General features: G+C 49.9%; 1 protein-coding gene across 2 annotated transcripts in view; it reads right to left on the bottom strand.

Moving 5' to 3' along the window:
• The window catches only part of CRHR2 (corticotropin releasing hormone receptor 2), a 544,351-nt gene that overhangs the window by 341,609 nt on the left and 187,466 nt on the right, over positions 1–15,276 (bottom strand). The window contains exons 1-2 of one of the 2 annotated variants that reach the window (XM_073677249.1): positions 8,386–8,624; positions 8,140–8,259 (exon numbers count right to left, since the gene is read on the bottom strand). In XM_073677249.1, coding sequence (XP_073533350.1) covers positions 8,140–8,259; positions 8,386–8,596 — 331 coding nt within the window. In that variant the 5' untranslated portion in view covers positions 8,597–8,624. Of the gene's footprint in view, positions 1–8,139; positions 8,260–8,385; positions 8,625–15,276 lie in introns of those variants that run through there. The other variant, XM_073677250.1, reaches the window with a different exon arrangement.

Here is a 15,276-nt window from a genome sequence, read left to right as displayed (position 1 = left end):
GAGCACGGATGAGAGAGCAGCACAGTATGTGAGTGCGAGGGAGAGAGCAGTGCAGTATATGAGCACGGAGGAGAGAGCAGCGCGGTATGTGAGCATGGATGAGAGAGCAGGGCAGTATGTGAGCGCGGGGGAGAGAGCAGTGCAGTATGTGAACACGGAGGAGAGAGCAGCATAGTATGTGAGTACGGATGAGAAAGCAGTGAAGTATGTGAGCACGGATGAGAGAGCAGGGCAGTATGTGAGCGCGGGGGAGAGCAGCGCAGTATGTGAGCACGGATGAGAGAACAGCACAGTATGTGAGCGTGGGGGAGAGAGCAGCGCAGTATGTGAGCACGGATGAGAGAGCAGCACAGTATGTGAGTGCGAGGGAGAGAGCAGTGCAGTATATGAGCACGGAGGAGAGAGCAGCGCGGTATGTGAGCATGGATGAGAGAGCAGGGCAGTATGTGAGCGCGGGGGAGAGAGCAGTGCAGTATGTGAACACGGAGGAGAGAGCAGCATAGTATGTGAGTACGGATGAGAAAGCAGTGAAGTATGTGAGCACGGATGAGAGAGCAGGGCAGTATGTGAGCGCGGGGGAGAGCAGCGCAGTATGTGAGCACGGATGAGAGAGCAGCACAGTATGTGAGCGTGGGGGAGAGAGCAGCGCAGTATGTGAGCACGGATGAGAGAGCAGCAGAGTATGTGAGTGCGACGGAGAGAGCAGCGCGGTATGTGAGCATGGATGTGAGAGCAGGGCAGTATTTGAGCTCGGGGGAGAGCAGTGCAGTATGTGAACACGGAGGAGAGAGCAGCATAGTATGTGAGTACGAGGGAGAGAGCAGTGCAGTATATGAGCACGGAGGAGAGAGCAGCGCGGTATGTGAGCATGGATGAGAGAGCAGGGCAGTATGTGAGCGCGGGGGAGAGAGCAGTGCAGTATGTGAACACGGAGGAAAGAGCAGCATAGTATGTGAGTACGGATGAGAAAGCAGCGCAATATGTGAGCGCGGATGAGAGAGCAGGGCAGTATGTGAGCACAGGGGAGAGAGCAGCATAGTATGTGAGTACGGATGAGAGATCAGCACAGTATGTGAGCGCGGGGGAGAGAGCAGCGCAGTATGTAAGCACGGATGAGAGAGCAGCACAGTATGTGAGTGCGACGGAGAGAGCAGTGCGGTATGTGAGCATGGATGAGAGAGGACAGTATTTGAGCGCGGGGGAGAGAGCAGTGCAGTATGTGAACACGGAGGAGAGAGCAGCATAGTATGTGAGAACGGGAGAGAGCATCATAGTATGTGAACACGGAGGAGAGAGCAGCACAGTATGTGAAAACGGGGAAGATAGCAGCGCAGTATGTGAGCATGGAGGAGAGAACAGTGCAGTATGTGAGCATGGAGGAGAGAGCAGCGCAGTATATGAGCACGGATGAGAGAGTAGCGCAGTATGTGACCGTGGATGAGAGAGCAGGGCAGTATGTGAGCACGGGGGAGAGAGCAGCACAGTATGTGAGCATGGAGAAGAGATCAGCACAGTATGTGAGCGTGGGGCAGAGAGCAGCATAGTATGTGAGTACGGATGAGAGAGCAGCGCAGTATGTGAGCGCGGATGAGAGAGCAGGGCAGTATGTGAGCACGGGGGAGAGAGCAGCACAGTATGTGAGCATGGAGGAGAGATCAGCACAGTATGTGAGCGCGGGGGAGAGAGCAGTGCAGTATGTGAGCACGGATGAGAGAGCGGCACAGTATGTGAGTGCGACGGAGAGAGCAGTGCAGTTTGTGAGAACAGGCGAGAGAGGAGCATAGTATGTGAGAACAGGAGAGAGCATCATAGTATGTGAGCGCGGAGGAGAGAGCAGCGCAGTATGTGAGCGCGGAGGAGAGAGCAGTGCAGTATGTGAGCGCGGAGGAGAGAGCAGTGCAGTATGTGAGCGCGGAGGTGAGAGCAGTGCAGTATGTGAGCGCGGAGGAAAGAGCAGCGCAGTATGTGAGCGCGGAGAAGAGAGCAGCGTAGTATGTGAGCGTGGAGGAGAGACCAGCGCAGTATGTGAGTATGGGGGAGAGAGCAGCACAGTATGTGAGTATGGAGGAGAGAGCAGTGCAGTATGTGAGCACGGAGGAGAGAGCAGTGCAGTATGTGAGTGCGGAGAAGAGAGCAGCGCAGTATGTGATCGCAGAGGAGAGAGCAGTGCAGTATGTGAGAATGGAGGAGAGAGCAGTGCAGTATGTGAGCGCGGAGGAGAGACCAGCGCAGTATGTGAGTATGGGGGAGAGAGCAGCACAGTATGTGAGTATGGAGGAGAGAGCAGTGCAGTATGTGAGCGCGGAAGAGAGAGCAGTGCAGTATGTGAGCGCGGAGGAGAGAGCAGCACAGTATGTGAGCGTGGAGGAGAGACCAGCACAGTATGTGAGTATGGGGGAGAGCAGCACAGTATGTGAATATAGAGGAGAGAGCAGTGCAGTATGTGAGTGCGGAGGAGAGAGCAGCGCAGTATGTGAGCACGGAGGAGAGAGCAGGGCAGTATGTGAGCGTATGGGAGAGAGCAGCACAGTATGTGAGTGCGGAGGAGAGAGCAGGGCAGTATGTGAGTGTAGGGGAGAGAGCAGCACAGTATGTGAGCACGGAGGAAAGAGCAGTGCAGTATGTGAGCATGGAGGAGAGAGTAGTGCAGTATGTGAGCGTGGAGGAGAGAGCAGTGCAGTATGTGTGTGCGGAGGAGAGAGCAGTGCAGTATGTGAGCGCGGAGGAGAGAGCAGTGCAGTATGTGAGCACAAAGGAGAGAGCAGCGCAGTATGTGAGCACCGAGGAGAGAGCAGTGCAGTATGTGAGCACAAAGGAGAGAGCAGCGCAGTATGTGAGCACAGAGGAGAGAGTAGCGCATTATGTGAGCACAGAGGAAAGAGCAGTGCAGTATGTGAGCACAGAGGAGAGAGTAGTGCAGTATGTGAGCAAGGAGGAGAGAGTAGTGCAGTATGTGAGCACAGAGGAGAGAGCAGTGCAGTATGTGAGCACGGAGGAGAGAGCAGCGCAGTATGTGAGCACAGAGGAGAGAGCAGCGCAGTATGTGAGTGCGAAGAAGAGAGCAGCACAGTATGTGAGCGTGGATGAGAGAGCAGCGCAGTATGTGAGCACAGAGGAGAGAGCAGTGCAGTATGTGAGCACGGAGGAGAGAGCAGCGCAGTATGTGAGCGTGGATGAGAAAGCAGCGCAGTATGTGAGCACAGAGGAGAGAGTAGCGCAGTATGTGAGCACAGAGGAGAGAGTAGCGCAGTATGTGAGCACAGAGGAGAGAGTAACGCAGTATGTGAGCACAGAGGAGAGAGTAGCACAGTATGTGAGCACAGAGAAGAGAGCAGTTCAGTATGTGAGCAAGGAGGAGAGAGTAGTGCAGTATGTGAGCACGGAGGAGAGAGCAGCGCAGTATGTGAGCACAGAGGAGAGAGCAGCGCAGTATGTGAGCGCGAAGAAGAGAGCAGCACAGTATGTGAGCGTGGATGAGAGAGCAGCGCAGTATGTGAGCACAGAGGAGAGAGCAGTGCAGTATGTGAGCACGGAGGAGAGAGCAGCGCAGTATGTGAGCGCGGAGGAGAGAGCAGCACTGTATGTGAGCGTGGATGAGAAAGCAGCGCAGTATATGAGCACAGAGGAGAGAGTAGCGCAGTATGTGAGCACAGAGGAGAGAGTAGCGCAGTATGTGAGCATAGAGGAGAGAGTAGCGCAGTATGTGAGCACAGAGGAGAGAGTAACGCAGTATGTGAGCACAGAGGAGAGAGTAGCGCAGTATGTGAGCACAGAGAAGAGAGCAGTTCAGTATGTGAGCAAGGAGGAGAGAGCAGTGCAGTATGTGAGCGCGGAGGAGAGAGCAGCGCAGTATGTGAGCGCAGAGGAGAGAGCAGCGCAGTATGTGAGCGCGGAGGAGAGAGCAGCGCAGTATGTGAGCGCGAAGAAGAGAGCAGCACAGTATGTGAGCGTGGATGAGAGAGCAGCGCAGTATGTGAGCGCGGAGGAGAGAGCAGGGCAGTATGTGAGCGCGGAGGAGAGAGCAGGGCAGTATGTGAGCGCGGAGGAGAGAGCAGCACAGTATGTGAGCGCGGAGGAGAGAGCAGCACAGTATGTGAGCACGGAGGAGAGAGCAGCACAGTATGTGAGCGCGGAGGAGAGAGCAGGGTAGTATGTGAGCGCGGAGGAGAGAGCAGCACAGTATGTGAGCGCGGAGGAGAGAGCAGTGCAGTATGTGAGCACGGAGTAGAGAGCAGCGCAGTATGTGAGCGCGGAGGAGAGAGCAGCACAGTATGTGAGCACGGAGGAGAGAGCAGCGCAGTATGTGAGCGCGGAGGAGAGAGCAGCGCAGTATGTGAGTGCGGAGGAGAGCAGCGCAGTATGTGAGCGCGGAGGAGAGAGCAGCACAGTATGTGAGCGTGGATGAGAGAGCAGGGCAGTATGTGAGCGCGGGGGAGAGAGCAGCACAGTATGTGAGTGCGGAGGAGAGAGCAGGGCAGTATGTGAGCGCGGAGGAGAGAGCAGCGCAGTATGTGAGAGTGGGAGAGAGCTGCATAGTATGTGAGCGCGGGGGAGAGAGCAGCACAGTATGTGAGCGCGGAGGAGAGAGCAGCTCAGTATTTGAGCACGGAGGAGAGAGCAGCGCAGTATGTGAGCGCGGAGGAGAGAGCAGGGCAGTATGTGAGCGCGGAGGAGAGAGCAGCACAGTATGTGAGCGCGGAGGAGAGAGCAGCACAGTATGTGAGCGCGGAGGAGAGAGCAGCGCAGTATGTGAGCGCGGAGGAGAGAGCAGCACAGTATGTGAGCGTGGATGAGAGAGCAGGGCAGTATATGAGAGCGGAGGAGAGAGCAGGGCAGTATGTGAGCGCGGAGGAGAGAGCAGCACAGTATGTGAGCGCGGAGGAGAGAGCAGCGCAGTATGTGAGCGCGGAGGAGAGAGCAGGGCAGTATGTGAGCACGGGGGAGAGAGCAGCACAGTATGTGAGTGCGGAGGAGAGAGCAGGGCAGTATGTGAGAGTGGGAGAGAGCAGCATAGTATGTGAGCGCGGGGGAGAGAGCAGCACAGTATGTGAGCACGGAGGAGAGAGCAGGGCAGAATTAAGTGCAGAGGAGAGAGCGTAGTGGAGAGCAGCGCAGTATGTGAGCGCGGAGGAGAAAGCAGCGCAGTATGTGAGAGTGGGAGAGAGCAGCATAGTATGTGAGCGCGGGGGAGAGAGCAGCACAGTATGTGAGCGCGGAGGAGAGAGCAGTGCAGTATGTGAGCGCGGAGGAGAGAGCAGGGCAGAATTAAGTGCAGAGGAGAGAGCGTAGTGGAGAGCAGCACAGTATGTGAGCGCGTGCCATAGGTTGCGAGAAAGACAACTATGATATGCCGTGAACTTCCATAGCCCTATCCATCGTTCGTACAGTCTCTATCCCTATTTTATACTTGCTTTGGCAAAACTAATATTTATTTGGTCCTATCAATAAAGCTTCTTTGAATTTGAAGTTAATAGATAGATAAATAATAGATGGATAGATAGATAGATAATAGATAGATGGATAAAAAAATGAAAGTAGCACTCCATCAAGAATTTAGGAAAAGCTGTGATTTAATCGCCCATTGGAGCTCAGCAACGTTTCGGCTTGAGAAAGGTTCTCACCAGAACTGAAACGTTGCTGAGCTCCAATGGGCGATTAAATCACAGTTTTTCCACAATTCTTGATGGAGTGCTGCTCATTTTTTTGTGATATCCGGAGGTTTGGTAATTGCCTGCTGGTGCTGCTTCTTTTTTTCCTTTTCTAGATAGATAGATATGAGCTCTATGGTGAACTCATGATTCAGTACTGTACGTAATTACTGTATATAAGGGCTCATTCACACATCACTTTTCCTCGTGCTCGCTGTATTTTTCAGGATATCACTCGCACCTCTTATAGTGATTGGTGCCGTTCACATGTCTGTGATTTTTGATGGAACGATCGTTCCGCACAATATCGTGGAGACAAGTCCAATGCGAGTCTGTGGTCCGTGCGGCGCCTGATGTCAGCTGAGTGGGGTCCGGTTTTCACAGACCGTTCAATAGGAGAATCTGGAGAAATCTTTTTTTTCACATCCGAGTAAAACTGATAAAAATTGGACCAAACTCTGATGAAAATCACTGATGTAACTCGGACAATGAGCGCGACCTCCCATCCTACATGGGGGGGCATCGCTGTATATGGCCCCTTCTTTACTGCTTCTTTAAGCCATAGGAAGACGTGAAACTGTAGGTCCCTGGCACTAAGTGAAGCCAGTGTCCCTGGATGGCGCGATCCCAGCAGCAGTGCCATCCATCCAGCGTTACCGGGCTGTAGTGGCACATCAGCCTCCGTTTTATTCCATGAGGCTCATTACGTGGCGCAGCCTCAGCCGCACAGCACCCGGCCCCTTCCCCCAGACAAGCTGTGTGCCCCCCTGAAGGACTCAATGTAAGAAACATCACTAATTGCTCTAATCAAAGCCTCATTATAGGGGGAAACATCCTCCTTCTATCCATCCTGCGGGCACCTGCCTGGTACAGCTATGCCAGCCCAGATCACTGCAGGCACCACTCCGGGGGTGGCACACACAAGTGAATGAGCTTTAATTGCAACTAGAGAAACACAAGCTCAATCTGCTGATTACCTCTGTTTACAATCAATTCACTCCATTACTGCAGATGTAGCAGAGCTGGGTTTGTCATTTAACTATTTAAGTCTGTGATTTTTTTTACTGCAGTCCTATGCAAAATGCATCCGACCATCACCATGCACTGTGCCAGATGAGCCTGACTCTACAGATGCAGCAGAGCTGAGTTTGCCATTTGTTACAGTCTTATCTGCACCCTATACAAACTCCGCTCTGCTACATCTGCCCAGAACTGTCCGTGCATCATCATGAGAGCAACTAATCTAATACTTTTACCAGCAGTCCTATGCAAAACTGCAGATAACATGTTGGACTTTGTGAAATCTCCTTGAGTTGTGCAAAATGACAAATTCAGTTCTCCCACGTGTAACTTATACAAGAACAAAAAGGCTATTCCTCACTGGGACCTCTATGTCTGATAGACGAAGGAACCACCCTCAAGTCCTGCACTTATATGGGGGATGGTGACGCTCAACTCTCATAAGGGTTAATGGAGGGAGAAGCACGCATGTGCCACCACCTCTTCAGTCATTCTTCCTCTGGATATTGTAACCAGGGGCCACAACCTCAGGATCACAGGGTCGGAGGGACTCCCAATTCTCTACAAAGGTAATAGTCCAATAGACCTCTAGGATCACAGGGTCGGAGGGACTCCCAATTCTCTACAAAGGTAATAGTCCAATAGACCCCTAGGATCACAGGGTCGGAGGGACTCCCAATTCTCTACAAAGGTAATAGTCCAATAGACCCCTAGGATCACAGGGTCGGAGGGACTCCCAATTCTCTACAAAGGTAATAGTCCAATAGACCCCTAGGATCACAGGGTCGGAGGGACTCCCAATTCTCTACAAAGGTAATAGTCCAATAGACCCCTAGGATCACAGGGTCGGAGGGACTCCCAATTCTCTACAAAGGTAATAGGCCAATAGACCCCTAGGATCACAGGGTCGGAGGGACTCCCAATTCTCTACAAAGGTAATAGTCAAATAGACCCCTAGGATCACAGGGTCGGAGGGACCCCAATTCTCTAGAAAGGTAATAGTCCAATAGACCCCTAGGATCACAGGGTCGGAGGGACTCCCAATTCTCTACAAAGGTAATAGGCCAATAGACCCCTAGGATCACAGGGTCGGAGGGACTCCCAATTCTCTACAAAGGCAATGGTCCATAAATGCCCAAGGTGGGAATACCCCTTTAATACAGAATAGTAGAGAAACATGGACAAGGACAATTCCACTTTTAGGTCTTGTTATACGAGGACACAAGTGCCAAGAGGCATAAGACCCTCTGCACGTTCCCCTATTGCCAGGTATTCGGTAGGTATCACTGATGGGGTCTGTCAGCAGCGACCCCGATGATGATGATGATGATGATGATGATGATGAAGAGCTGCCGCAGTCAGAATAGAATGTATTATATACAAAGTTACAATGCTAATAATAATATTTACGTTTATTCCCAGTCCATGCGGAAACATTGTATCTCCACAACATGGAAACTTTGCTACTCACTTGTGGTGTTGTACTTTATCCCATTGAAGAAATCTGGGCACGGTCTCTCCACTAACTCCCCTGCCACGCTCCTCGGCCAACAGGTGCCAATCTGATCAATGGTGGCGCTGCAGTGAGGACCTGAAAATTTTAAAAAAAAAGGACAAGATTTAGAGAAAAAAAAAATAAAAAGCAAAAAAAAATCTTCAAGAAATGGTGGGATGTCAGTGATGGATATTCCCAAACCCCCGCAGCTTTCCTTCCTACCATCAAACAGGAAAGTGTGGTTGCTGGTGAGAAAGCTGTCCTGGAAAGCATCCAATAAGCTGCAGTTGGCATCGAATTCGTCTATGATAATCTCGAATATGGTGCTGTCCATTGTGGGGGGGACTAGGTGGCAGCCAGGACGCGTGGGTGACAGCTGCTGAGGTTGGGATGTAGAGGAGACAGTTGTGAGGATGGAGCTGAGAACTCTCATGTGCTCCCTGTGTATAAGACTCGGCAGAGCAGCCAATCACAGGGGAGGGCGACGCTGCGAGTCTGGCAGACGGTTCTGGTTAGGGGGGGGCTCCGCACAGATCCGCACACGCTGCAGGACATAGGGTCAGCCTCTCACTGCCTGCAGGAGACAGGCAGTGTATAGATAAGACGTAGATAGATATTATGTATCCTCTCACTGACTAGTGAACAAATTATTTGTACAAATCTGATCATTGGCAAAACCCGCATTCACCGATTCTATGGACATCCGCACTCCTGTATATGGCCAGCACTGCTCTCCCTTTTTTTATTTCTTTCCATCCTCATTTTCTCCATCTTTTACATGTCAATCCGGCTCCACTGCTTCTTCTCCCGTATTCCCCTCCCTCGTCTACAATCTGCCTCTTTCCTTTTCGCCCCTTTCCCATATGTTCCTCTCGCTCATACCTTTCTTTACCTCCTCTCTCTGTCTCTCTTCCCTTTCCAATTCTTTAAAGGGAATCCCCTCAGCAGGTTTTTGCTATGTAATCTGAAGACAGCAGAAGAAGGAGATAAGGGAGAGGAGGAAGGCTGGAGCTGTTCACCCTGGTTGTATAGATGGATCCTTTGCTGTAATTAGAAACCAGTGGGTGCCGTATCTGCTGGTGACACCTGAGGTTTTTAACTTTTATGGACTTTTAACGTGATTCAATAAACTTACGGTTTTTATCCAGTTGACTGTGCCGGAAACTACCCTCGTTTTTTCCGAAGACAGTAGGAGATAGAGGCTGAAGCACAGAATTCAGGGATGTTTCACTTGTCAAAGTGAGTGCTGTAGTTTACTAACTGTGAAGGATATATGACGAAGGGGTTAACATTGCCGGACTAGTCCAGCAATCCCCTCCCCCTGTGATAAGCAGCTCACTGTCTATGGACTTTGTACATGGAGAGCCAGGTTCATTCTAAATCTAAAAGCTCTGATTGTGTCAAAACGGCTGCACCCAGTAATGTAAGTGATACATTGCTGGATTCAGCTTCTCTTTGCCTACATATGATGACAGATTCCCTTTAATTTTTCCTTCTCACACTCTTTCATTCTATCCACCTATCTATTATCTAGCTATCAATCAACTGTATTACACTATTCTACAGCCAAATTGGTTCAGAGGGGCAAAAACAGTTGAACATTACTAATTTTGTGATGCTGAAAACAAATCTGAGGCTTAAATTTGCTGATTGGCTCTAATTTTCAAGATCCAGATGAGGTTGTAATTACTTATGACACCTTTCATGCTGCTTATAGAAACTGCTTCTTTATTATTTCCTCCTCATTATTGCATTATTAGTAGCTCGCCTCTTATATCACCTATTTAGTCTATTGAGCCTTCAGCATTCTATCATCTTAGAGCGATCAATCAAAAAACGCCAATGACGTCATCATAATTACAGCGGCATCACCTACTTTTATAAACACATACGGCATACAGTTTTAGGATTCCTTAGCTCAGTTTCTTAGCATACTGACTTGTTTCTATATGTTTTTTTCAGATATGACTTGCTCTTGCATTAACAAAGTGCATAGTTTTTGCTACATATGCAAAGAAGTCACTTTTGCATCACAAAGGCAAAACTTGACTACCATGATAAGGAAAGCCTACAACCTGTATTTTGGTTGCAGAATAGGAGATCAGGAAAATAGTTGGGCTCCACACATTTGCTGCATTGGAAGAGACAATCTATGCATTTCGCAGTCCCAATGATCTGGAGAAAGCCAACCGATCACACTACCAATTGCTATTTCTGGATGGTGCCACTCATTAGGAAAGGAGTTTCAAGGAAGAAGAAGTGGACTTTAAAGTATTCAAACCTTCCATCTGCAATACGCCAAGTAGAACTGCCGGGTTCAAAAGTACCAGAAATATGCTTCGTCGAGTCAAGTGAGGAAGAAGAGGGTGCTTGGTGTGAAGAAGCATCTTCCTCTCACAACCCAGACTTTATGTCAGCAACCTCACCTGAACCTTATAGCACAAAGTGACCTGAACGATCTTGTGAGAGATTTGGATCTGCCCAAGAGTAATCCTCCTGAGCTCTTAGGTTCCCGGCTACAGCAGTGAGATCTCCTAGCGGCCGATGTTCAGATTCCTTTGTTCCACAACCATGATAAAGATCTTGTCCAATACTTCTTCATAGAGGACGATCTTGTGGCAACAACATCAACAGTTTAATGGAAGCTCTGAAGATACGAGATACTCGTAAGTTATAATCCAGTGGAATGGAGGATCTTCATCGATTCTTCCAAAACAAACCTTGCTGCCTAATGACAATGCGCTCCCTTCAATTCCAGCCGGTTATGCCGTCAACATGTAAGAAATCAATGGCAACAGGAAACAGCAGCTGAGGGGCCTGAACTATGGCCAACATTTGTGGCCCCTCTGTGGTGATGTAAAGGTGGTTGCCCTCTTGGTCTCCAGGGTGGATACACAAACTACTGTTGCTTTCTGTGTCAGTGGGATAGTCGTGCAAGAGAACATTGTGACGCCTACTTCGCTACTCGCTAGCCCACCCTGAGAGATGGGGGTACTCGGAGCCGGGTCAGATGTTGCGGGTAGCAGTCGTGGCCTGGACCCATTCCGTGCCCAGGGTCGTCACATCAAAATAAGGGCTAGGAGGGACGGTGGTAATCGAGTGGATTAAATGACTACGCCACCTGTGGTTTCTGGTGATCCTCCACCAGCGCTGCGTTCAGTCCTCTGAGGCGGGATGTCGGGGCAGCAGCAGATGGTACTACTCCCCACAGGCGGAGCAGGGCCTCAGGGCAGAGGAGACGGATCAGGGGGGGGGTCGTAGTGGGTGGTGCGGTGTGGTGTCGCGCTGAAATAAGGGACCGGAGGCAATGGATGCAGTCTTCCAAGCTTTACTCACGTTGTTAGGTGTCAGCTGCAAGGCTTCTCCTTGCTCCTCACGGCGGGCTGCGGCCACCAGGAAGGGGTTCGGCACACTCCGGGTAGTTCGGGTGCAACAATCAGGACCCCCTGCACCAGAGTGTTCCTAGACTTTCCCACTAGGTCCTCTCCTGTCCGTATGTGGTGCGTGTTACAAGGCTGGGTCTCCCTCTGGACTATGCACAGAACAAGGGTACGGGTGGCGACTCCGAGCCTCTGAGCCTCCGGGCTTCTCTGACTAAGACTTGAAGTGACAGAGTCAGATATCGGGGGCCGGTACCCCTTTTGCAGCAGGAGTCCCTCTGACTAGGCCAGAATAGTGAGGACAGGTGGCGTATGCCGCTCCGTCTGCATCCCCCTGGGATCCTTTTGCCTGTGGAGCTTGTCTCCTCTGCTCCCCTCCAGGCCTTCTTAGGTAGGGACCTTGACCGGGTAGAGACAGCCGTTGACTCTAGCCTGCTCCTCGCCTCAAGGCCAGAGGACGAGGACCGTGTATCCTCAATCACCTGCTGGTTCACACACAAAGCCACGTTCAGTGATGAAGATCACAATCAAAAGAACATAAGCCTAAGATGGCTGTTAGTTAAATATGAATTTTGTGGTGTAACCTAAAGTGCGTCCTCCACCCTCTCCCACTACATGGTTCCCCCTATCTTTTGGTTCCCCCCATCTCCTCTTATCCCGGCTGGGGCAGCACCCTGGTGCATATAAGCACCCCCTAGGTGGGAGAGGTGTAGTGTTGGATGGATGGCTGAGTCCTGAGAGGTGCTCCTTCCTTACCTCGGAGAGGGGATATCACACCTCGGTCTGAGGTGCAGTACCCCTGTGGCGACTGAACCCTCAGTGGCGCCACAAGATCACTACATACCTCCCAATTTTTGAAGAACAGAAAGAGGGACACATAATGCGGCGCGCGTAGCCCACGCCCCTGGCCACACCCAAGTCCACGCCCATTTACCACTTCTTTCTCCCCTGGCAGGAGGAGATGTCAGAGGGCACTGGTAATGAGGGGCATTCGGTAAACGCCCGAGACTGCAGGGTGTAGACCCAAATCCAGGACTGTCCGCTATATCCACAACAGTAGGGACTAGAGATGAGCGGATGGATTCCCGGTCTCTGATCCAGATCAGTGGTACCTGGCGGATGGATAGGAGACCGTGAATCTCTAACCATCTGGCGTCCCCTGCGGCTTCTGATCACCCAGGGCAGCGCGACGTCATCTGTGCGTCCTGCTCATCTCTAGTTGTGGATTATTTTTTGTTCCCTCATTCACAGTCGGAGGCGCCAGAACTTTCTCATCCATCTGTAGCTTCACTATACGACATCCAGCTTTTTTGTGTCTGTAAGGCCGTGTTCACACGTTGCAGAAATATTGTGTTCTTTGTTTTCTGCAGGATCCGCACCAAACTCCTCAATAAGAATCAAAGCTTTTCTGTACTGATAAAAAGCGATAAAAACTCTGCTTCATATCTGCCCCAAAATCGCATGAAATAAGCGGGAAAACGCATAAAAGAAACGCAGCAAACACCAATAATCAGAGAAGATTGTTACTGCGCTGTCTGGTGCGAACACCTGCAGAAAAAAAGCAGCAGAAAGAACGCAGCATTTACGCTACGTGTGAACACAACCTCAGTATTACTGTCTTATTGCATTTTTATGGATTTAATAAAGAAAAATATAAATTACGCCATTTCTTTTACATCCTTTACCGATCCCCGTAAATAATCTGATCGCTGTGTTGTGCGGGTTGTTACGATTATAGGAACACCAAATATGTCTGTTAATTGCTGATTTGTGATGTTTATTATTTAAAAATAACTTTTTTTTTCATTATCAAGTGTTTTTCATTATTATTTATTTATTAATTTTATAAGATGAAAAAATCTCTTAGGGTATGTGCTCACGATCCGGAGCTGCTGCGTGTTATGCAGCGTCAAACCCGCAGCGTCCAGATGTTACAGCATAGTGGATGGATTTGTAGAAAGTTCACTATGCGTCTCCGTACACCCGTGGACACTGACATGTGGCGCGTCTCTCCAGACCGCAGCATGTCAATGTCTCTTGCGGATCTGCATGCGGGCTTTCTCCATAGACCTAACATCTACGACAAAAGTCCGCAGGTGAAGAAAAATAAAATGGCGCCGCTCATTTGCATATTGAGCAGAAGCCGCCAGCTATTCCGCAGTGTCGGGGCTGCAGGCTGGTACACATCGTGGGCACATACCCTGATTCTCCCTGTAGAGTAAAAATCCATACATTGTACACAGCAGTGTATTCCTATCAGTACTATCAGCCTAGTCATAGTCTGCAGTACAGATCAAGTACATGGAATCCTCCTCATTCCATCACTAGAGCTCGTGGTTCAGCACACTAAAGATCCATCTATCTGTAATGTGAAGGTTGTGCGTCCAAGACCTGAGTAGACACTAAAAAAAAAAAATTAATTGTTTATTATTATTTTTAATACTTTTAGGCTACATTACCATGATCAGGAACAGCAGCGCTTTAGACGCAGAGTATTTTTGCTGCGTCCAAAGCGCTGCGTTCTAGTCACGCAGGTGAATCCGCATGTGTTCACTGAACCCTGTGGAGTTACCGCATCCAATATGATTCTATTGTGGAAATTTCATAACGAGGTCTCCGCAACCGAAATTGACACGCTCGTAAATCCGCGCCGCTGGCGAGTTTACGCAGCGTCAAACACAAGCACAGTGGGCGTGGGATTTCTATAAATCCATCCACTGTGCTTCTAATGTAGGACGCAGCGTTTTGGATGCAGCGCAGGTGAGCGGCGTACCAAACGCTGCCATTACGGAGCGTGGGCTTATAGCCTTATAGGAACAAGATAAATATTTGTCTTCACCTCAGTATACAGCCAACATAAAAATACATTGTTATATATACAATGTATTTCTATGGAGCTGTATACTCTGCTACTGGACTCATTGTAATGTAGAGTCGAGATAACCAAAACCTCCTATCTTTACCATTATGGGCTGTAGCTCAGTGGTGAGAACACACAGTCTGCGAGCATTGGGAAGCCTGGTGTGATGGTGTGACACTGTGACACTGGGTGAGACCGATATCAGGAGTGAGAGGAGGTGAATATATAATTTCATTTATGCACTGAGAGATCATCAACCTCGCCCCCGAGGAGGAGGAGGAGCTACAGAGCGATGAGAACGTTGGAGAGATGTGAGTACAGAAGCCAGGAGACCAGCTGAGCCGTGACGGGACGCGGGACAGTCCCCCACGGAAGCCGGGATGGTTGGGAGCTACGTCACTACAATAAAAGACACCGACCTCTCCAACATTCACTTCAGACATGGAGTAACAATGTCCGGCATCCAGCACTTGGTGACCCACAGAAGATTTTGTTACCACCATAGCAGATCAAGTTGGGCCTAACGAAGAACTTTGTAAAGACAATGGATAAAAATGCAAAAGCATCAAGTATCTCTGATAAATTTCACTCAATGAAGCAAAGATGAAGGAGTCTTTAGTGGACCTGATTGGTAAGCTTCTTCAAGATGAGGAGTTTCTCCGTTTGTTGCAGGGCAAGTAAAAGGCTTCGTGGCTAGCATTAGTGGGAACTCAAGAGCAGAAAACTATGAAGAGCTGGTGGAAAATCTCCTCAAAACATATAAGGATCTTGGCAGTAACCTGTCCTTAAAGGGGTTGTCCAGTACTTTATATTAACCTCCAATGTATCCCCCCAGGGCACCTAAGGACAAGGGCTAGCAGCAGCGGGGGGGTC

This window comes from Phyllobates terribilis, unplaced genomic scaffold, assembly GCF_046119375.1.
Source record: "Phyllobates terribilis strain yellow unplaced genomic scaffold, ASM4611937v1 Scaffold_4__5_contigs__length_816908805, whole genome shotgun sequence".
NCBI classification, from domain to species: Eukaryota; Metazoa; Chordata; class Amphibia; order Anura; family Dendrobatidae; genus Phyllobates; species Phyllobates terribilis.
Note: the sequence above shows the minus strand (reverse complement) of the source record. Positions and strands in the feature narration are given on the sequence as shown.